The sequence below is a fragment of the Otolemur garnettii genome, unplaced genomic scaffold (genome assembly GCF_000181295.1).
Source record: "Otolemur garnettii isolate 467f Iridium unplaced genomic scaffold, OtoGar3 scaffold00122, whole genome shotgun sequence".
NCBI classification, from domain to species: domain Eukaryota; kingdom Metazoa; phylum Chordata; class Mammalia; order Primates; family Galagidae; genus Otolemur; species Otolemur garnettii.
The window spans coordinates 1191848-1215802 of NW_003852517.1; the positions used below are offsets into that span (position 1 = coordinate 1191848).

Genomic DNA, 23955 nt, shown 5'->3' on the forward strand with positions numbered 1-23955 from the left:
AGGAACCCTGCAGGCACGTCCTCCCCCTCCCACAAGGCCAGCTGGGGTGAGACGCCATCCAGGTCCAACCCTTCCAGCAAAAGAGCCTTCAGGAATGGCTCTGTGACCCTGAGTTCTCAGGAGGAGTGAGGAGCTGAGCTCTGAAATCCACTGTGACCTCTTTCAAAGTGCAGGGACTCTGCAGGGTACAAATTTCGGAGAAAAATATGAAAATACTATTTTGCCCAGTGGTGCAAGGAAATACTAATAAACAGAAGCCCCTGGCCTTGGATGTTTTTTCCATTTTTTTTGTGACAAAGACCTGTGTTTTTTTAAAAAGTTAATTTCAGAGGAAAGTAAAGAGTAAAGCAATGATGTGGATGGGCAATTAATTGTTTTGAAAATGAAGGAAACAAAGAGAAAATAAATTCTTAAAACCTAAGGGCATGGTCTGCTAGATTATTCCTCAGCTCTCTGGATAATAGAGAAAGCAAAAAATCTATGTTTTTATTTAGAATCTTATTGCATTGTTATTGGAGGTCATGCAATTCAGTATTTTTTTAAAAATGCAAAGCTGTTTGTAAAGATGGAGCGTCTCCAGCTAAGATTTATTTGGTTTGAAATCTCATGCTTATAGCTTTCTCTTTTTCCCTATCTGGGTCGTACTCTTCCTCCCTGTCCTCCCTGCTTCCTTCTCTCTCCCTCTCTTTTATCTTTCTCTCCATCCATCAGTAATAATCACCCCTGATGACCACATGCTTTATGGAGCCTAAGCAGTGTCCCATGAAGAGTTGGAAACAAACTCCTCATCACTTTACTGATACCGCCATTTGTTTACTTACCAGGGTGTGACTGTCAGCACTAACGTGAAACTGCTTCATCTGGTCTATTGGCAGAACAATGAAGGCAGCCATCCTGGGTGTGGAAAGAAATATCAGTTTTAGTTAGGCAAGCTGTGTTCCCATTTGATCAAGATTTTTTTGCACCATAACTTGATCTAATTGCCTTGTCAACATTTATACCATGTCCTGTATCTCTTGGCTACATGAAAATATCTTACCTCTGATCTTGAATAATTTTACATTTCACCCATATCACCCCATCTGGCTCTACATTTGTCTGTCTCTACATTTTTTTTTCTTCTTTGAACTCTTTGCAGTAGGTGCTTAAAAATATAAGACTCTCTGCCTGCTTGTTCAGAGAATTAGATTTTCCCCCACTTTCCCATTTAGTAAGCAGGCCTGATAGGTTGTCTTTGTAGAGTCTCATCTGGTCTTCAACCTATTTGTGGATGTTGCCCAAGTATTTATTATGGTGGGCCTGGCACAAGGTACAATATGTATAAGAACCCACTTTGCATCCTTTGGTGATTCCCCATATAGAATATGAAAGAAAATCCACAAAAACCTGAAGTAAACACCCAAACGCATCAAAGACCTGTCCTACATGCCAGCTCATTTCTTCTCCCCAGACAATGCCTCTTTACCCACTTCTTCATTCCTTGAGACAAGGATTTGAGTGAAGTGAATTTACTTGAGAAGTCATTCTGGGAAACATCAAAAGGGGAATGAGAAAGTAAGTCAAGAAAAGGTGGGAAGATATAATAATAAAATGTACATGGTTAAGCCAGTTACCATTGGGGATTTAGAGCCCAGTCTCACTGGAGACCTCTGGGAAACAGTAGAACATGCGTCAGAGTTGTCCCAAATGGAGGACAAGGAAGCTGGGGTATGTATCCACTATCTCACCATCTTGTTATCACCATTAACTCTCTGGAACTTCCAGTTTTTCCGTCTTGTGGCCTGAGCGTGCCCCTATAATTCCCTTCAGGCAAAAAGTCATGCCTAGGAAGAGGTCTTCAGCACGTGGAATTTTGTAAAAGCCAAGCAGATGTCCCAGGCACTGATGGCACCTGTGCCGGGGGGGTGGTGGGAGGAGTGGGGGGCTTCACCACTCTCTCTGCTGGTTCATAGAAGGCTCTGTCTGCTGTGCTCAAGAATTTGCTTGAAGATACTTCAGTTCAACATTATGTATTCAATCTCTACATTATGTTTGGCACTACTAAGTGCTGAAGATGGAGAGACAGATAAAATACTCTGGCTTTGAATCACTTACAATCCAGAAGGACAATATATATATATATTGGAGATATATATATTCTCCAATATTTTCTCATATCATGAAACCAAATAAGTATTTCTGGTCCCCTTCAGGGACCTGAAAATGAGACTTCATTTCTAGGCATTTAGGAATGTAGAACATTCCTTTCTTCTCTCTCCCCCAATCTTCCTGCCCTCCTGTCCTACCCATTCCCAATTTTACTTAATTTACCACAGATCACTATTCAAGTATCAGTCACTTAAACATCTTTCAAAAGTCTCCACCTACCTCACAAAGGTGGGTTGTTAAAAGCTGTCTTCAAATCCTACATGTCCTCAAACATTGCAGTTACCTCAGCATATTATAACTTCTTGATTATTTATCTCTATTTTCCACGATAATGTAGATTTCTTGAGGACAGTGAATATGACTTGTCCACCTTTATTTTGTGGGCATCTAGCATACTGCCAGGCACCTGGTGGATATCTAATAATTATCTGATGAATGATAAATATTTTTTCACAGACATGCGTGCATACACACACACGCACACACTCGTGGCCAGGTAGGATGGCATTCAATGCCACTAACTATGTTTTATTTGCCTTTAAGCTAAGCCAGAAATCCCCATGATTATGGAAAATAACTCCGTGGATGTCTCAAGGGAGGTGAGTCACATAAAAGCCTTCGAAATCCTGTAGTATCATATGCCAAAGGTGTGTCAGGTTGCATAGTTGCCAGGAATGTTCTCTCAAAGATCTTACTCCTTGGCTCTCAGCCAATTAACTACTGATGCAGATGTAGGGAAGCTGAGTTGATTCTAGAAACTGAATGGAAATACTTACTTTTAGACTTAGGACCTTCAGAATGTTTGGTCTGCATCCTCAGTCCTTACTTTTTCCAGAAAAAATAAAATAGTTGCAATTGTTTACATTTCTCTTTCATAAAAATGGAGGTGGATAGTGAGGGGAAAGTAGGGCAGAAAGCAGTGTGAATCCTTGTGTAAGGAGACTTTTGCTAAGCTGACATTTAATTGGTTCTAATCCGTTTCCAGTACTAGCTTTCACATTGTTTTTATTTCAGAGTGACAAGATGCAATTTATCCTCTTGTCCTCCTTCAGAACCCTGGCGATTTCTTTGTCAGTCAGAAGAAGGGCAGGAGAAAAGAGGAAAGTTGAATAGGTCTCTCTAATTTCTACTTCTTGTGGGAGGTGGTTCCCAGCCTCCAGTCACTGGACTCCAAACTCACTTCCCAGCCCTTCCTCTTCATGGCCATGACCTCGGGCAAATTACTTCACATCTCTGTAGTCAGTTTCTCCATCTATATGGACATAATAGTATCTATACGTGGTTGTCTTGCAGAATTAAATTAAATAATGTTAGAAAAGTCCTTAGTACAGTGTGTGGCATATATTAAGTGTTTAGTAAATATTATTGTCCTTTTGTGGCTGTTACTATTATATATTTTAATTAGCTATGTTATGGTCTTATGACTTCACTCAGACTTTTCAAAACCCATGTGAAATGACTATTCTCTTTAGTTCTCAAACATTTCCTGTTACATGGCATGAGAGAAAGTTATATTCATCTTCTAGTTTCTTCTCACCCCAATAGCACTAAAGAACTTATGTTTTGTAGTCCTGCTGAATATCCGTCATTTAATTGGACAGCTGCGTAAAAATTATAGCTCAGATTTGGGGGATGGTTTTGTATGACTATGTATGACTGTATATTCACACACACACATACACTCCAAATATTTGTGCTTCTTGTAGGTTTCATGAATTAGTCTCTCAGATAACTGCTACTGTAATCTTGAGTACATGGCAAAAGATTTAATCATTTTCATGGCATCACAATTCAATGTCTAAGTTCATTAGTGAACTTCATCACAATAGTTTAAATTAAAAACATAATCAATGATGCAGGTTTTGGTAGGTGCTTTTGTTTCTAGTGTTAATATTTACAGGATATCTGGGCTCAGTCTAGATAGAGAATCACGAACTGAATCCAAGAAATCCAATTTTTCTTAAAAAAGGAACCTTATCGGTAGCTCAGTCAGCAGGGCGCCAGCCACATACACCTCAGGTGGTGGGTTCGAACACAATCCAGGCCTGTTAAGCAACAATGATAACTGCAACCAAAAAATAGCCCGGTGTTGTGGTGGGTGCCTGTAGTCTCAGCTACCTGGGAGGCTGAGACAAGAAAATGTTTAAGCCCAAGAGTTTGAGATTGCTATGAGCTGTGGTGCCACAGCACTCTACGTACAGCAACAGCTTGAGACTCCATCTCAAAAAAAAAGAAAAGGAACTTTGTCTTTCCTTGCTGAAGTGCTGACTAGGAAAACCAGAGAATTTTACTTCCTGGAGAATTAATGAATAATCTCTCTCCAAGCACACAGAGCCAGCTACAGGACATGGCTTGTTCTGGGATCTTTCAAGAACCTGCCAAACATTAGAAACTCCTTGCTCTAATATTCTTATAATCCCTGCTGTATTTTAATAACTCATTAACTCTTCACAGCCCTTTCACATAGTTTTTTTGTTTGTTTGTTTGTTTTTTTTTGAGATAGAGTCTCACTATGTTGCCTTTGGTAAAGCTGAGGCATCACAGCTCACAGCAACCTCCAGCCCTTGGGCTTAAGTGATTCTCTGGCTTTAGACTCCCAAGTAGCTACTGTAGGACTACAAGCTCTGCCACAACGCCCAGCTATTTTTTGTTGCAGTTGTCATTGTTGTTTAGCTGGCCTGGGCTGGGTTTGAGCCCGCCACCCTTGGTGCATGTGGCTGGCACCGTAACCACTGTGCCACGGGCGCTGAGCCCCTTTTCCATAGTTTTATCTCATGGTGCTCCCAGTGAGCCTTTGAAATAGGTATGGCATCTAGCATGTCACAGATGGGAATTTGGGGCCGGGAAAGAATAAACGGCTGCCTGCCCGAGTCACTGATACAGGGCAAAGCTGGGGAGGGGGGATGTACAGGTAGGATGTATGGTGAAAGGCCATCACGTTTCAGCGTCAGTTAGACTGCTGTCAAATCCTGATCCAACCACTTACTGGCTACCTGTCCTCATCAACTAGTTAACCTCCCTGAGCCTCCGCTGACTCACCTGTAAAACTGGGGTAATAACAAATACTTCACAGGATTCTTAGGAGAATTATAGTGGTGCATAATAATGGCATACGTGGCACGTGGTGGAGTCTCTGGAGTATTTCTCCCTGACCACCTCTTCCCATTCACCCACATTCCTATCACTCATTCCTTGCTCCACACTTATGTTCATAAGTCTGCCACGTGATGGATTCTAAAAAACAAAGTGGGATAGTGAAAAAAAAAAAAAAACGGAGCCCAGATTGTGTACCCTGACAGAACTAGGTTTGAATTCTCCTCTGTCACTTATTAACTTGGACCCCCAGGACCTCCAGTCTTTAACTGCTTCACCTGTGAATGGGGACAAGGATTCCCATCTCACAAAGGCAATGCAAGAATCCATTGAGAAAGGGTAAGCAAATCAGTTAGCACCTAACCACCACAAATATTTGATACTGGCATTCCCTTCCCTGCCTTCTATCCTTAGAAAGCCACGAAGTCATGCTGGGTATGTGGCTCATGCCTATAATCCCAACACTTGGGAGTCTGAAGCAGGTGGATTACCTGAGCTCATGAGTTTGAGACCAACCTGAGCAAGAGCAAGACCCCCATCTCTAAAAAATAGCCAGGTGCTCTGGTGGGTGCCTAAGTCCTAGCTACCTGGAAGGCTGAGGCGAGAGAGTCGCTTGAACCCAAGAGTTTGAGGTTGCTGTGAACTAAGTTGCCACAGCACTCTACCAAGGGTGACCAAATGAGACTCTATCTAAAAAAAAAAGGGGGGGGGCACTAAGTCAACATAGAGGTGTTGGGTGCCCACTCTGTGCTACATGCTCCTACACAAGTAGCACTCAGAGCTGGGCTGTCCTAGACACTTAAACGGTCATGAGCTGTGTCTTCCTGTGTTACTTAAACATAAAAAGTTTGTGGGTAATTTAGTTTTTTGCTATAAAATAGAGAAGACCCAAAATTATTCTAACTATGATGCTACTTAGGTGTGGACATGCCAGGGCTGTCTAAGGAGCCTGTCACACCTGTGGGTGTTCTTGTGCATTCCCAGGGGCAGGACTCCAACATAGCACACAGCATCACTCCTGAAGCTAGGATGGGAAAGAAGGCTTTAACCTCAATCTCAGAGCCCCTCCGTGTGGCAGATTTTTGCATTAGAGCAAAAGATGTCCAGCCAAAGTGTCCCTCAGCCCATGGTCAGTGGTGCAGCCTAAGAAGGCACAAGAGGGACACATAAAAACTACAGTGTGCACACCAGCCGGTCTTTCCACAAGCCACATCCGTCTCTCTTTGCTGCTTGCTCTGTCTACTTTAACCCCACCTTCTCCGTGGGTCTCGTCTTTGTCACTCTCTACCTTTGACTAAATTTAGGGGAAAGGTATGTATTTATCAAAAGCAGGAAACAAAAGCAGTTTTGAGTTAAGATGCCTATACAGGGAAACGCTACAACAATAAGAACCACATAAAACAGATAACCAGACTCTGAAAACCGCACTGCAGTCAGCATCAGAGTTCAGCAGGAGAATGCTTTTTGCAGAATTCAACTATTTGTGTTTACTTGGTTTGGATTTTGCAAAGCTTGAACCTTTGTGGATTCCTGGAGCTTCTTAAATCGCCTTCTAAATATATGTGGTTTGGGTTTTGCTTTCTTAAAGATTAGGCATCACAGCCTGATATTTCCTTTCCTGGCATCTTTTGCGGCACAAAGGGCTCTGACCCCAAATGTCCAGGCACGACCCCTGTCTGCACTGTTGAGCCCCTGTGCGTGTGCCTCAGATGGAGAGGCCCTGCCTGCAAGGGGCCCTACAGCCTGTGGGGAAACCACGTGGCAACTGAAATCTTCACTATCAGGCATATTTCTAGAACAAAGGACATGGCAGGCCTGCAGGATAGCCCGGGTGCTTCATAAACCAGGTGTTTGGACTTCTGTTTGTTCCACAAACAGCTGACTCACAGGAAGATGGGTCTAGGTGGTAAGAGCTGCCTTGCAAGTCTGGGAGTCAGAGTGAGCCTCAGGAGTGAGACCCAAAGGAGGCCGGACGCCATTGTGACACCAGAATTTTTATCTCTTCTCCCCTTCAATAGTTCTCTCCCAACTCCATCTCTACTACCAACACAGCTAAAAAAAAATAAAAGCAGGGGGTGTCTGGAGGGGTCCTAGAGAAATCTTCTGAAACAAATGTCACCTCCAGTCCAAAGGCCAGGACAGTTTCCAGTTTGATTTTATTCTATTCCTCAGGTAATGTTTTAGGCATATCCTCAGCAGCCCAGGAAACTTGTCTCTCCCTGTGGAATGTTACCTTCCCTCTTTTGAAAGTATTTCTGAACATTTAAAGATGAACAGTATAAAAAATAAAACAGAGAACAATGGATTGGCACACAGTTAGCATTTTAGAAGTACAAATAAAATCTCAAACCTACTGCTCAAATGAGTGTCTGGTCTGTGGGCAAAATCAAAACCAGCTCAGCTCATTAAAATTGACCTCAGGATCTAAGAAAATAGTCTGTCCTTCACCCACTCAGACAGTCATGGTCCCTTTCCTGGTTCTTGGGAGGATTTTCCTTAGAACACTGTCTCCCTCTCCCCCATCTTCACATTTCTTCTCTCGCCCTCTTCTCTCTTTCATACTTTCCTTCATCTATTCCTTATTTCTACTTCCTAGTCCCATCCCTCTGTTTTCTTTTTCTTTTGGAGTTTCCTTTATCTCTTCCTCACTAAGTCCTTCTCTCTTCACAGAACTTCATATGAAATTAGGTTATAATTTTAAAATCTGAGTAAATCTTTACATCTTCTATTCTTAATATTGAAACCAAGTGAGTTGAAGAATCTTTCATTTTCTCTGTGCTAATTACATATCAATTAGTTTCAGTGTTAGGTTGTTGAAAAGACTCACAGGACTCAGGCAGGTTAGAGTGACACAGAGGCTTTAATACAAGCAGAGGATACAACAGGGCAACAGGAGAAAGATTGGAAGGGTCCAGAGAAGTCGGACTCAAGCTTCTTTGCCTTCCACTGCTGGATCACACTGAGCAAGCTTTGCATCCGGGTCTCCGGGTACCAGCAGTAAACACCTCAGTCCCAGGAAGCTCAAGCTCTGCTTGTGGCAGGGCCTGAGAGTGAGCTGGTCACATAGGCACATTCCAGCTACCTGACCAGCCTCAGCTGCCAAGACATTTCAGCTGCACCAAAACCAAGAGTTAGGCAGAAATCCAATTATTTTTTTTAAACAGTGTTGACAGGCTCATGCATTCTGCCCTGAAACAACTCACAGGCCCATGGTGACAAAATAGCTTTTATCTTTAGTCTGTACATTTTAAATCTTCGACCAAGGCTTAGCACAGCTCTAGGAACCCCATAGATAAGCATTTGCTTCATTCAAACCTACTGAGATTAGCTCATACTATGCGCTCTTTCACATATGAACAAAATGTCACTAAACTACTTTACACTGAGGCTGGCACTAAAATGGCTCTCTGGTATGAGTCTGAACTTGGTGTTCCCAGATAGATCCCCAAGCCTGACTTAAACAAAATGGAAGGGATGTGCCACGGCCGGCAGGCCTTCCCCTCCTTGCTGGCTGGCCTCCTTCTCAGCCCTCACCTTCCACCTCATCTCCAGGATGGCCCTCTCTACCTCCTCCAGCGCCCGCTCTCGCCTTTCCACTGCCCTCTCCCGCCATTCCACAGCCCTCTCCCTCCTGAGCACCTCCTTTTCCCGCTGGCTAGCCCACAAAGCCAGGGCGCCCACCTGCTCCAGGAGCCTGCCCCAGTCACCCTCGATGCCCACAGGGAGTGGGGGGCCCTGGGGCCTGAGGTCCGGGCGTGGGCCCGCCTGGCCGTGGCCACTCTTCTCCAGCTCTTCTCTGTGCATGCTCTTGAGGTGTTTCCACAGGGCCGTGGTGCCCACATTGACCCCAGGGCCACGGCTCACCTGCCTGCCACACAGGCGGCAGGTGGCATATTGGTTGGGGTGGTGCCCTGCACGAGCAGGGGCGAGGTGGAAATACTCCCACGCCTCCGAGAATCGGGTCCCCTTGTTGTGGGGCATGGGGGTGGGCATGGCACTCACAAAAGGACTGACCAGCTCTCCTGTCACACCGACCTCTGCCTCCTCCTTCATCTCTAACTCCCCTTTGGCCTTCATCCCGATTCCCTCCCCATCCTCCTCTTCCCGCCTCATCCTGTCTCCTCTTCACAGCTTGCTCTATGATGTGCCTGGACGTAAGCCAAAAGGCTTCATCAAACCACGAGACTAACTGTGTTTCTGAGAAGGGACTGTGGTGGCTCGTGGAGATTCACAGCAATGGTCAAAGTCCAGCCGCACCTGGGTAGTATAATGGTTCCTCCTTTCTGCTTCACTGGAGAGTCAGGGGTGAGTCAGATGCCAGCAGTGGCCTGTGAATGCGTTCCCTCCATGCCCCAGATACCCGCCGGCCCCTCCCGACTAGGCCAGAAAGACAAAACACTGCAAGTCCTGTGGCAAACGTGTTCCCTGGCCCAACAATTACAAAGCTCGTTAATGAACTCAATGTTTTCTATATCAACCACCATAACAAGTATTTCTGAATAGTGAAAATTTTAGATTTTCTCTTAATTCTCCTCCTAGATGCTTCTACTGTTTCTGTGCTCCTTGTTACCTATAAAATGCACTTAGGACGCGGGAGGAACAGCCTCGGGGTTTAGGCTCCTCAGGGCTGTCAGGGATGGTGCCCAGTGGCACTCACAGACAGATGTTGATGTAGGAGACAATCCTGCTTCCTGAGAACTATGGCCACAGACAGTCCAGAGTAGGCAAAGCTTGCCAAGATCTGGATACAAGAGTTCCAATGTGAGGTCAGTTTGTCCTTAGAAGGCGTCTCTCTGAGGCTGGGATTCTAAGAAATCCAAACGGCGAGCCCAGCTGGGTCAGCTGGAGTTGCTGGCATGCAAAGAGGAGGAGGTGGAGCGAACTGCTGGGACGGTGTGGCCTGGTTGTCCTCGGCAAGCAGCTCAACTTACTTCACCTTCCTCAGCATGGTCACCTGCAAAGCTAACAGCGAATAGGACCTTCAAGTAGGAGGTAACACTATACTCCAAACACTCAGCTTAGTCACTCCATTTTGAGGATAAATAAATGGGAAATTATATTTCCCATTTTTTTTATAAACAACTTGCCTTCACTCTCCTTTCTTGGCTCATTTCTTAAATGAATGAGAGCTTTATTCATCCCTGACAGTTAGGAAAGTCCCCCCAGCCATAAGTGGGTACTTACAGGCAAGCAAGGCTCTGGACTCGTCTCTGATCTCTCCGCTGCTGAGTGGATGCATTTCTGCACACCCTGGATGACTGTTAGCTGACTCCTACCCCCAGGAGGAGGGCACCTCCAGTTCTGGTTTCCTCCCATTTTCAGGGGAGCTTTGTTTCCAAGAGGGTGTGCCTCTGTCGGTCAGATTTTTCTGCAACTCTTAGACACAAATGCAAACCTTTTCTCCACCCCTTCACCACCAAAAAAAAAAAGAAACAGATGTTCCTGGCCAAAGTCAAAACAGTAAGTCAAGCAACTACAAGTCTTAGTTCTGTTTCTCAATGACTAGATCATCTGGCTTCTCAAGCAAAGCAAGATGTTTAAGGGGGAATGTGAGGGGTGGGAAAGTCTGAAATTCGTCTCTGCACAATATGCCTGAAGAACACCTGGATTTCAGGTATTTTGTCCAATTGTCAGACCTTGAGTCTTGATTTGTGGTTTGGCAACTATGGTCATTGCAAATACAATCAGTAGAAAAACCCAAGAACTTGTAGAAAGGGGAAGATTAAGTAAAAGAAAACCCCTAAAATTCAATGGCACATTGAGAAAACAGATTTTGAATGCCTTTTATTATCAATATATTGTGTAACTAGAGTTGGAAAAGCTGAAATTCTAGTGGCTCCTTCCTCCCAGAAATAGAGGTATAATCGCAACTCAAGCAAAAATGTATATTTACATGTATATTACATCCATCATATATGTGTATATATGTTAATACATATTTAAATTTGAGAAGGAAAATATGCCAAAGAGGGACAGGTACATTTTAAGAAGGTATAAATAGACTTGGTATAGCAGAAAACACGTAAAGACTGAAAGTTAAATTTCAAGCAGAAAAAAAGAAAGTGGAGGAGGAAGACTTCTAAATGGGAATAAAGAGTTAGACAGATAAGCAAACTTTCTGTTGAAAATGTTTCCTTTCTAAACGAAAAAGCTAAATATTTTCAAAATGATTCTAACAAAAACCCTTTGGAAAAGATTCTATTCAAACTTACGCAAGGAGAACGTGCATTAACTTAGAGATGGTCAACATTTCAGTGTTTCCTCTGTGGAAATAAGGACATGATTAGCTTACGGGCAAGTTTGGACTGCTTTTTTCTGATTTACTCAATCTCATTACGGTCCACCTATCCACTGCTTTCTTTCTGCTTCCAACAAAAAACATCCAACTCATCCAGAGCCTCAAGGTGCTCTGCCAATGAGCCCACCCCAGCCATCCATCTTCATGAATTTCCCACTACTTTCCAACATAGATCACCTGTAGAATCCAGTTCTGTTCTCTAAGTTATTCCCAAATTTCACTTTTCTTTGTATTTCAGCACAACTGTCCAAATACTTTTTGGTACTTACTGTATTATTCTTTGTGCTATTGCTCACTTATTCCATATGTACTAGGATAATGCATTAGAAAAGTCAGTTAATTGGTCTCTCAGTGCAACAGCCATGCAATGAATGAGCGAATGATTTTTGACACCTTGCCCGAGGAATGTGTGTGTGCATGTACGTGTGTGCACATACACTTTCGTACTTTATATTTTTTCAGATTCAACACAGTTCTCGTCTTGCTCATTTAAGCCAAGCAGAAGTTCCTAAATACAGACAGCTATCCTTACTCAGCAAAACCTATGAAAGTCATTTGACCTCAGCTTGAACTACTTTAGTCTGCACCTTTTCAATTTTAGACACCTAGGAAAGAGTTTTAAGACAAGAACCATAATCCTAAACTAATTCTTGGAACACAGAGTGTAGAGAGTATAGAATATTTAAAATCTAAATCATTGCAGAAATCTGAGCCTAGATTTCCTCCAAGAGTCAAATCTTTTCAATGTTTTTAGGAGCTGATAAGAGATTTCTTCAGTGAGCCAATTGTCTTTGGGAAATAATGGAAACTCTCTTTCACTATCATCTTTTAGTGGGTTAACTGAAGATGGAGCAAATGAATCATGAGAATGGTTAATGGTATTGTATTTAATACAAACCTTTACCATGTTTTTAACACTTCATCTCTTGTACTTCTGTACCTCTTCCTGGACCAAATGGAGAGAAAAATCAATCTTTGGCATTTATCGGATTAAATTAACTAAATTCTCTTTCCTTAATAAGAATGTATTTTAGGAGACTTGGTTTTACTTTGGCTTTTCTAAGGGTAAAATGACATGATTTCATAGGTGTACATTCCTTACACACACACGTGTCCTCATTATCTGGAAAGACCCAGCATTGAACAAGTGGAAATACTGGGAGCTATCATGTTTGCCATTTGCTGTCTTAGATATGATAGACAGATTCCTCTGAAATTCTCCTTGTTTCCATGGGATTTTTGTGGCAATGTAGTAAGGGATGGTAAGCTGCACCTTAGTAAGCTCTCACCCACTAACTAACCAGAAAAATGAGATCCATTTCTCAGCTCTGTAGGTTCTGCCCTGGGGGTGGGATGGGGGAACTAATTTGGGGATTAGTGCACAAAGCATCACACACAGTTCATTGTTCTTTATTAATTAACTAGTATATTCACTAATTGTAAAATGTATTTGGGATCTAAGAAGTAGGGTCAGTTGTATGTAAAATATATATATATCTTGATGAGAAAACAAGTAATGACAAGTGGTATAATTTTGCAGGGTCTAAGATACAATAATGTGGATCTAATAACTCTTATTGGATTATTTTCACCAGGCTGTTGAAGAAAATATCATCCCTCAAAGAACAAACTATTTAAAATAAAATATAACTAACCTTTTGCATCATTTGGGAAATAGAATCAATATGCAGATTCCAATCTAAGAGCTTTTACTCTAATGACATATTCCTCCCTGACCTCTACTCGTTATACCTTCTTCATTCTATCTTTTAGTTTCCCTTTAGTATTATTTTATTCTCTAAAGAGTTATGACTTCTCTTTTCCAGAATCCAAACTTGCAACATTAGTACAGTCCTAGATTCTTAAATTGACCTAGGATTCCAGCCATAAATTTACAATATCTCTATAGAACATAGCTGATTTACAGGCCACATTTTAATGCAACCTATATTCAAGGTAGATACCATCGTGTAGTTATTCAGTTAAAAGTAGAGAAAATAATTTCTGGCCAGTTTTTTCATGTCATGTTGATGAGAGATAAAGGGCACCAGTTTCTCCTGCATTTTCAAATAATTCTTATTCTGTCTGTCTTTACCCCAGAGAACATTTACCTGCTCACTAAAGAATGTATTTCCCAAAGCAAATCTCACATGGTTTATGGATGGAAGATTTCTTCAAGATGAAAATGAAGGTAAGAAAACTAATCAATGAAAATGGGTTTGGTCCAGAAAGCAAGAAATGTTACCAATTATCGTTGTCCAAGTTGATCTTGGTATCCAAGAAAATTCTCATTCCAAGAAAAATATCATCTTCCTTACCAGTTGTCATTTTCTGATACTTCATCTGGCTCCTCCAAGGGGGTGAAATGTAACATTTCCCAGAAAGAAAGAAATACTTTTGGCTTTGGCAAACCACATATAAACTGTTAGTAAAAGTACATATCATAGATGAGGGCAAAAAAAAAAAGTTTGATTTAACAGACACATATCAGGAAATTCTCTGCTCTTGTAACCTAGCAGTCTTTTCTTCATTTCTTTCTTATTCTAATATAAACTTAACTTCGTACCACTGCTTTAAATCAGTCAATCAATGTTTCTACTTTTTCTTGCATGGATTTGGGATGGGGATTGGAGGGCTGTAGATAAAGTGTCTGTAAAGGAGCTGACTACTCAGTAAGGAGCAAGTTCATCAGGAGGACTAAAAGTTCCCAGAACAGAAACACACACTGAGGCAAAGCTCAGGTCATAATTCACAAAGCCATCTTTTTCATAGGCAGAAACCATGATAGCCTCTGCCAGAATAATCTCAGCATCTCCTGCCTGGACAACAACCATTTTTCTTCTCCCAAGTCATCATTCCTCAAACATATTTTCAGTAGAAACAGAGTCACACAATTCTAGCTACATTGTTATTTTCAATTGATAAATTAAATGCTTATGAATGATTGCATTGGTCACTTGACAAATTTTGAGACTACTGTTGGTTTTCTTTTTTTTTTTTTATTTTTATTTTGATCTTTTTTGAGACAGTCTCACTATGTCACCCTCGGTAGAGTGCTGTGGCGTCAACAGCTCACAGCAACCTCCAACTCTTGGGCTTAGGTGATTCTCTTGCCTCAGCCTCCCAAGTAGCTGAGACTACAGGTGCCCATCACAACCCCCAGCTATTTCTTGTTGCAGTTGTCATTGTTGTTTTATAGCTGGCCCTGGCCTGATTCAAACTGCCAGCCTCAGTGTATGTGCCTAGCACCGTAACCACTGTGCTACAGGAGCCAAGCCACTACTGTTAGTTTTAGTTTGCTTTAAGAACTATTCATCCATAACTATGACAGAATATAATCCTAAAAATATCTATTAAAGATTATTATAAATGTATTCTTCTGTTACATAAGCTTTGCATAGGTAAAGCACCCAGATTTGATGTGTCCATCAATTTCCCAAGTAAGAGGCCAGATGGTGTCAGAATTCCACCAGCACAAAACTGCATTTAACTATTCCTTTGGCAAGTAATAATCTCACAACTAGCATTAATAATCTTTAACATAAAGAAGCTGTGAGGCTCCAGAAAGTTCTGTACTATGCTGAAAGATAGTTTTACCTTAATTTTCTGCTGCCATGTGTGCTATTTAAAAGTTGTACCAACAGCAGCAGAATTTGATTTCTAGAAAGACACACAGGACCCAAAGTGACAATACATATAAATATACAGCTTATTTCAGGGAAAGGATATGACATAGCAGCACAATTAAAATATGCATCATCTGCTACACCTATAGTATGGAGTTGGGAGAAGTCAGATTCGGCACCTTTGTCCTCTCCCAGCCAGATCAGGAACCAATGATAAGTGTGCTGAACAGCTCAGAAGTCGGAAGTCCAAAACAGAGGCTTTGCGGAGGTTATTTTATATTTTATTAGTCATTTGGGTATATTTCTGCTATATTACCAGAATCCACAGCAGAGCTTTCCTAGGATCTAACCCAGACCCAGTGATCAAATCATCACTCTCACAGTTATCAGTAAACAATGCTGATGAACTGGGGCAATCTGCCCCAAACCCCTGAACCCATGGTCACAAACAAAGCTACACTATTAATCAATACATTTTATACCTTGATCATCGATCAATGCCATGCCAGCGCTAGAGCAAACAGCTCAGGTTAATTCTGGGTCTGCTAAAATTGACCCTCACTACAGAGAAGCTGCATTTAGACCACCTTGCACTGTACATTGCCATAAATTGATAATGTCATGCCTCTGGCTCATACAGAACATGTTGGTGACTAGCCATGCTCTCATCTGTCTTATAGGAATATACGTTACTAATGAAGAGAGAAAAGGCGAAGGTGGATTGTTGGAAGTAACGTCTGTTTTAACAAGAGTGCACGAAAATAATCCAGCCCAATCAGACAATCTGACCATTTGGTGTATGGCTATGTCTCCAGGCCCTGGAAACAAAGTGTGGAACATCTCATCAGAAAAGATCACTTTTTCCTTGGGTGAGTTGTCCGTTGAGTAAGATCAAGAAGGATTGGCTGGCTCGGCACCTGTGGCTCAAGCCGCTAAGGTGCCAGCCACATACAACTAAGGTGGCGGGTTCAAATCCCCAGCCTGGGCCCGCCAAACAACAATGATGGCTGCAACCAAAAAATGGCCAGGCGTTGTGGCAGGCGCCTGTAGTCCCAGCTACTTGGGAGGCTGAGGCAGGAGACTCGCTTGAGCCCAGGAGTTGGAGGTTGCTGTGAGCTGTGATGCCATGGCACTCTACCCAGGGGGATAGCTTGAGGCTCTGTCTAAAAAAAAAAAAAAAAGAAGAAGAAGGATTGGCTAAGACTGCCACAAATTCAGAACATGTCATTATAAGTTTCTATAATATTTTAATCTCAGAAAACTGTCTATATAATTGAAAACGATTACATTTCAACTTATCAAGCATTTTTGACAAATAGAACTCTATTAAAAAGAATTTCTCCAAATAAAAAATTCCATTAATCCTAACTCTTAATTAACTAGCATTTTTGCTAATCTACTACTATATAGCAAAAATTAATGCTAATATTAAGGATCAATAAAGATTAAAAAGATCCTAAAATTTTGTGTCATTAAAAACATTCTTTATATATAGCCTATGTAATTTTAAGGTTTAGGAGTTGATAAACCATTATACAATATAAATACCATAAAATGGGGACTGTATCTTAATGATTTGAGTACTTATAGTTTAAAATACAATATCTGGCTTATTGAAAACTGATAGATAGGATCACTCTAGTTATTATAACTTTTGCCTAACCAGAATATTTGCTACCCTGAACCAAATCAACTAATGGAGATTTTACTTCATAAAAGATAAGAACAAATGTCTCAATAAATACAGTGATAACAGATATGCCTATAAAAATAGTTGTAATAACAACTGTCAAATATGCATATTTTAAAATAAACTTACAAAACTTAAACATATTTGCAAATCATTAGTACAACTCTAGAAGGCCATGACCTTCTTTAACCACCATCCTATTTTTAGAGGTACTATAATTCATAATATACTCAGAAAACACAGAATAATTTATAAAGGAAAGAGTTTTCCTTTGTTCCAAGGACACTGTCTGCATCTTGGGTCCTGCTCAGCTTTCACTAATGCAGCCGTTCATTACTGGGACCATTGGATAAAGGAGAGTGTACGTCTCACCACCACTCCGTCTCCACTACTCAGAAGCACGTGCCTACTGATTGTGGGACGGTGGCGTCACCCCTGTAGCCTGCCTGTGTGTCTATGGACATGTATGGCCACATTGTCCTGTGAACTTTGAGTTAATTATTCAGATGTGGTGATGGATTTACACTAACACAGCCTTACTCAACCTTGCCTAATTCTCTCAGGAATAAGTTCACCTCCTTCTTAGAAGGCTGGACGGGGGTAGGGTTGCAGTCTTGGAACAATGGGAAGGTAATTGGTTCTCACACAGATTTTCCAGAAGTCTTGGCAAAATCAAAGGACATGAACTAAAAGATCCAAAACCTTCAAATTCCAGAAGAGACTCCTATTCTCATCATCAGCAGAACCATGTCTGCTTAAAAAAACTTATATTCTGATGCTAAAACTGTGCTTGATTTTGGAAACAGAAAATCCTGAATGCTTTTAGAGCAACAGGAAGAATACTGATTCCAATACCCCAAACACACTGAAATCCTAATTTTGTAGGGCAGCATAATTTTAGGCTCTGAGTAGGTGGTTAATTTTTAATTAACAAATGACTATATTTTATGAGCAAATATTAATGACAATAAATCCTGAAGACTTCAGTTTCCCAGAATCACAGTACATCCTGGTTCCATTCTGACATAAATCCTTGGGAAAGATTTAGAAGATGCAGCCAGTCTCTGTAATGTCTTGCCCTATTTGCTACACATTCATAAACATGTACTTCCAAACATGCTCCTGGTCTGTGGTAGGACTGTTTCTGATGGATACTTACAAATTCTGGAGTAAATTTCTGAGGCCTGGTAAGAGCATAATTGTCTTGCCAAAATCTTATTGTTAACAAGATATTGAAATGAAAACACAGAAAAAAAAATCTATTGTCTGTGGGTGCTAGAGTAGAAAAATTCTGACTATATTACTGAGCAGAATAGAGATTTAGGTAAAGAAAGGGAAGAGTTCTGCTCTTTTATTCCCCCAGGGGGGTGATAATCTTGGAGACATGTGAGCAACACCCTCTGAGGTGCTCCCTTCCCCCTTCCCCCTATGCTCAGTCTCCTAGAAAGTTCAAGTGTCTGGTCATTCAAGTTCCTGAGAACTCAGAAAGGGGAAACCATCAGGGTTAGGGTAATCTGTGGCCTCTTCAAGCAGCTATCTGGGGATTTTACAGAATTCTCAAGAATCAACAACAAAATAAAAAAATTTTAAATGTCTTTCCAAAAACATCTGCCCTGCTAGCCTGTCAGGATGCCTCAAATTGCAGCACTGCTGAGTCTATTTTGAGCATACTCAAAGATTTAGGGTTTGCGGGGTTTTTGAGGTGGAGGAGAGATATTTTGTTTTAATCTGAAAGTTGATATTACCCACCTTGGGTGGGTAATATTTTGGCTGTCATCAGCCTTAACAGAGATTTGTTGATTAAATGGATTTCCAACTGTGACTGTTGAGATTCAAGACCTTTGGGATAGAAACAAAGAGAGTTATGTGCTGACAGGTTGTGTGTGTGTGTGTACATGTGTATCCTGGAATACGTAGAGGAACACAAAGACCTATCTCAATAGTGGGACAGGAGCACCACTGAATATTGAGGTGGAATAAACCCTGTAAGTCTGTGACTGATCCCAGGGTTCCTATCAATAGGGAGTGATGCTATGCATATAAATTTCCCAGGGGTCTTGTTAAAATGCAAAATCTGATTCAGTAAATCCATTTCTCTCTCTCTTTCTTTCTTTCTTTCTTTCTTTCTTTCTTCCTTTCTTTCTTTCTCTTTCCTAAAAGTTTATTTTATGTTATCTACTGGAGAACCATAAGTGCAAAGAGGCACTACTAAGTTACACAAAGCAGGTAATTTACAGTATTGATGTTTTTAGTGACGTTCCAAATTATTTTGTTTTTGTTTTGTAATCTGACTGCATTAAGATATCACCTAACTCCAATGAGAATGGTGCATATTAAAAAGTCCCAAAACGACAGATGCTGCTGTAGATACGGAAAGAAAGGAACTCTTATACACTGCTGGTGGGACTGCAAACTTCCATAATGCAAGCTCTATGGAAAATTGTATGGAGATACCTCAAAGAACTTATGGTAGTTCCATTTGATCCAGGAATCACTCCCACTGCTGGGTATATACACAAAGGGGAAAAGGTCATTTTATGAAAAGGATACCTGTACACGAATGTTTATAGCAGCACAAATAATATCACAAAGACATGGAAACAACTAAGTGCCCACAATACAGAAATGGATTAATACAACGTGGTATATGCATACTATGGAATATTACTTAGCCATATAAAACTGGTGATCTAGTATCTTTTGTAACAACCTGGAGAGAACTAGAAAATATTCTTCTAAATGAAATATTCATCACAAAAATGGAGAAACAAATACACATACTCAATACCAAGTTGGAACTAATGAACGCACTTAGGTGCACCTATGAGAGTAAATCTCAATGAAAATCTAGCTGAGGAGAGGAGGGAAGAGAGAGGAAGGGATGGGTAGATACACACCTATTGGCTATAGTGCACACTATCTTGGTGAAGGGCACACTTACACATACAGCTTTGACCCAATCTATACAAGAAACAAAATATGTCAATAAAAGATGTGTACCTCCTAATAGCCTGAAATTTTTAAAAAAAGACACACACTCCAAAGCAAAGAAACAACACAGACTGAATTAAGTACACAAAGATCTCATTATTGGAACATAAGCCATGGTTATTTTAATGCTCTCACAGTTTCAAAATTTTGAGAATATGCTGGCATTATGTAAGAAGGAGGAAGAAGGTAAGGAGAAGGAGGAGGAAGATAAGGAGGTAGACAGAGGCCTAATTACGAATTCCTTGCCACTGGTAGTGAATAAGGACTAAGCACAGACAATGAGTATAACATAGATACTTATTCACATAATAGAGAGGGGACTACTTTAACAATCAACTAATGCTGACTCCCTATAGAACTCTGCTATCACTCAGGTCTTATTTTTTCCTTTATCTATGTCATTTAAATTTCATCATGATGAATAATGCCTTGTATCTTTTTCTGGGGAAAAAAAATGTTCTGAATGCAAGTGTTTGGCTTTGTTGTGTAATACACACAACTTTTTAGTGTCATAATACAACCTATGTCCAAACAATAACAATCTTTTGATACTAAGGGTTTTAGCTTCCACCAGTTCCTACTTCTTCATTCTTTCAGAAGTAATTTTATATATGTTTCTTAAACAACACATACTATATGTAAAATATAAGAATTAATGTACATTCCCAAGGTCAGATCCAGTGACAAAATGCACTCCCTGTGTCTCCCTGTGTCAAGCTGTCTCTGCATGAGAGCTGTGTATGAGAAACATGGGCTGCATTGTTTTGTGGTCCATGCAGTAACTTTTCACAAAAATCAAGAAACTAGACATTCTTCAGCTACTAAAATGAACCCTCCTAGGCAAGAGACTTACCAACAAGACTAAAAGCACAATGGCTGCATCAAAAGCATGCTGGGCTGACATAGTATTGGAAGAGTTGGTTGGAAGAGCCACAGGGAAGCAATGGTGGGTGCAAACTGTCGTCTTGTTTTCTTGTGGCACTGAGACTATTCTCTTCTCATAGGATTTTCCCATATGCCACAAGCTTTTGCTAAAGAGGCATTTTAGACTTCAAGTTAAAACAATCACTTCCTTTGATGAAAAAGCTGAGAAATACCTGTCTTGAGTTTTTGATTCTGGAAACAGCTTACTATAGGTCCTTAAGGCAAATGCCAGAAGTCAAAGAAATTGTAGAGCAGTCTCAGCATAGAAACAATAAAATTGCTGACCAAGGAGTTATATCCTTGGATGAAAACTCTTCATAAGGCCTATCCAGATGAGACCAGCTTCTTGGTTTTTAAAGTTAATGTGAATTTTATATCCTAGATGCATTACACTTTTTTCTATTGTAGAGACTTCTAGAGTAAATAAAAGTTCATGACGTTACTTAAAAAAAATACATAGCATGGAGAAGCTATTCAAATACCAAGCATTTTTCACATTTTTTTGTCTGTTTTACTTTCACATTTTTCATTTGTGATTGGCATATGGAAAACCAAACTGGGAAATAAATCATAATGTTGGAGTATTTTGAGGCTTTATCACTGATATTAATAAAAATCACTGATATTAATATCACTGATACTGATATAGAATAAAACTTCTGCAGAAAGGGCTCAGCTTGATGTCACATTCCAGAATAACTATCATTGATTTCTTCATGCAAACTACCTATGTTTATAAGTTTCACAAATGTCCCTAAAATCTTCCTAATATGCTTGGCAATAAGAAAACTCATGGCAATATAGTCACAGTTTTGAGTGTCATCTGTCAAAGCATGGATGGCGCAGATTGCCTCTGGAAGAGTTCAAGATACTTGCTTTTGAAGAATTAGGCTCCAAATAGCACCACAGAGTACTGGTCACCATTTCCAAACCCAGGTGTACCTTCGCTACAGTAGACACCTGGTGAAGTAGAGATGTGCTTTCTAGGAACAAATCTTACTATTCGATCAGGAAATTGCTGCCAAACTAAGAAAGCAAAAACAAGGTCCTGAGCCCTAAGGAGTGAGTCATCATCTACCATTCATACCACCTTGGTTTCCAGCTCAGGGAAGACTAGGAATCGATTTTCTCATTTATCATTCTGTTTGCCATCTGTTCTTTGAAGATCACAGGGACAGGGTGAAGCCCTAGAGAATTCCATAACTCATCTGGCCCTCTCTCCCCAATATTGCTCCACAACACAATCACTTTCACTTTGTGCTGCTATGGTACTGCCTGACAATGATTTAAAAGTCTCAGTAAGAGATCTGTTCTGTTGTATGTCTGCATCATGAGAGTAAAGGAATTCAGGGTGGCCTTACATGTTCCTATGCAACATAAGCATCTTGTCTTCCTTGATATTGAAAAGTAAAGTGGTCGAAGTACCAGCTGCCAGTAGTAACACGAGGATGACCACCAAAGAGAAATGAAGCCCTGAGATCCTTGTCACTCTCCAGAAAGTTTGCAGATGTGGCAATACCTCATTGTATTAAAGTTTAACTTAAAAAAATTATTTTTTCAGAACTTGAAAAAAGTAGTTCTTTATTTCCTATGGAACTATAGAAAATTCTAAATAGCCTATGCAATTCTACGGAATAAAAATAAATATGGAGGCATCATGTTACCAGACTTCAGGTTATACTACAGATCTATGGTGATCAAAACAGCATCATACTGGCACAAAAATAGGACATGGATCTATGGAACAGAATAGAAAACATAGAGATAAAACCAGTGTCATATTGCCGTCTGATCTTCAATAAACAAAATAAAAGCATACACTGGAGAAACAAATCCCTATTTAATAAACGGTGCTGGGAGAACTGGTTAGTCACGTGTAAAAGACTGAAACTGAATTATGTACATTAGGTATAAGTAAGCGAGGTGACGGATGTGTTAATCAGTTCCATACAAGCATTTCACATTGTATATCAAATCAGTACACTGTACCTATAAGCACATCAATGTACACAGTTATGATTTAATACAGAAAAAAATAAATAAAATAATAATAAAAATAAATATTTTATCTGAAAAAAAAGACTGAAACTGGACCCACACCTTTCACCACTTACAAAAATTGACTCACTGTAGATAAAAGATTTAAATCTAAGACACAAAATGATAAAAAAAAAAAAAACTCTAGAAGAGTGTGGGAAAAACTCTTAACAATATCATCTTGGGAAAAGATTTCATGAAGAAAACACTATTGACAATTGAAGCAACACCAAAAATAAATAAATGGAACCTGTCAAACTGAAAAGCTTCTGCACAGCTAAGGGCACAACGAAAGCAGACAGACAGCCTTCCAAATGTGAGAAGATATTCACATGTTATGAATCTGACACAGGGCTAATAACCAAAATCTACAGAGAATTCAAACTAATCAACAGGAAAAGAGCAAGCAACCCCCCTTATCACAGGGCAAAAGACATGAACAGAACCTTCTTCCAAGAAGATAGAAAAATGGCCAGTAAACACATGAAAAAATGCTCATCAACCCTAATCATTACAGAGATGCTAATCAAAACCAGAGATATCACCTAACCCCAGCAAGAATAACCAACATCACAAAGTCCCAAAGCTGCAGATGCTGGCATGGGCATAGAGAGAAGGGAATACGTCTACAGTCCTGCTGGGATTGCAAACTGATACAGTGTTTTTGGAAAGAAATATAGAGAATCCTCAGAGTTAAAAAATAGACCTTTAATTTGGTCCCACCAGCCCATTATTAGGTCCAAAAAATAATTAAATGTAACCTGTCAAAAAAAATCATTTTACCATAAGGACATTTGCACTTGAATGTTTATTGCAGCTCAATTCACAATCACAAAGATGTGGAAATAACCCAAGTGCACATTAACCCATGAATGGATTAATAAACAATGGTATATGTACACCATGGACTACTATTCAGCCATAAACAAAAGCTGAGGCAGAAAGATTCCTTGAGCCCAGGAGTCTGAAGTTGCCCGGAGCTACGATGATGCCAGTGCACTTTAGCCAGGTGACAGAGGAAAGCTCCATCTCCAAAACAAACAAACAAACAAATGTGCGACTCTTCATTTCTAACAAGATTCTACTGGTCTGTGGACCACATTTGGAGAAGCGAGAACCTACCAGGCCCTGGGGTTTGTTTTGGTTCA

At 40.5% G+C, this 23955-nt stretch overlaps 2 protein-coding genes and 1 pseudogene across 3 annotated transcripts in view; 1 reads left to right on the forward strand and 2 right to left on the reverse strand.

Annotated features, from left to right (window-relative positions):
- Positions 1 to 23955, forward strand: part of CD96 (CD96 molecule) — an 89286-nt gene that overhangs the window by 27192 nt on the left and 38139 nt on the right. For both annotated transcript variants that reach the window (XM_003797684.2, XM_023517851.1), the window contains exons 5-7: positions 2692 to 2747; positions 13640 to 13730; positions 15846 to 16034. In XM_003797684.2, coding sequence (XP_003797732.1) covers positions 2692 to 2747; positions 13640 to 13730; positions 15846 to 16034 — 336 coding nt within the window. The remainder of the gene's footprint in view (positions 1 to 2691; positions 2748 to 13639; positions 13731 to 15845; positions 16035 to 23955) is intronic.
- On the reverse strand, positions 8698 to 9354 carry ZBED2 (zinc finger BED-type containing 2). Its single transcript, XM_003797685.1, has one exon. The coding sequence runs from the start codon at positions 9352 to 9354 to the stop codon at positions 8698 to 8700; it is 657 nt and encodes a 218-aa protein (XP_003797733.1).
- Positions 21297 to 22294, reverse strand: LOC100952542 (annotated as a pseudogene).

Excerpts from the sequence above, each read along its gene's own strand:
- ZBED2 (XM_003797685.1), bottom strand. The coding sequence starts at position 9,354 with ATGAGGCGGGAAGAGGAGGATGGGGAGGGAATCGGGATGAAGGCCAAA.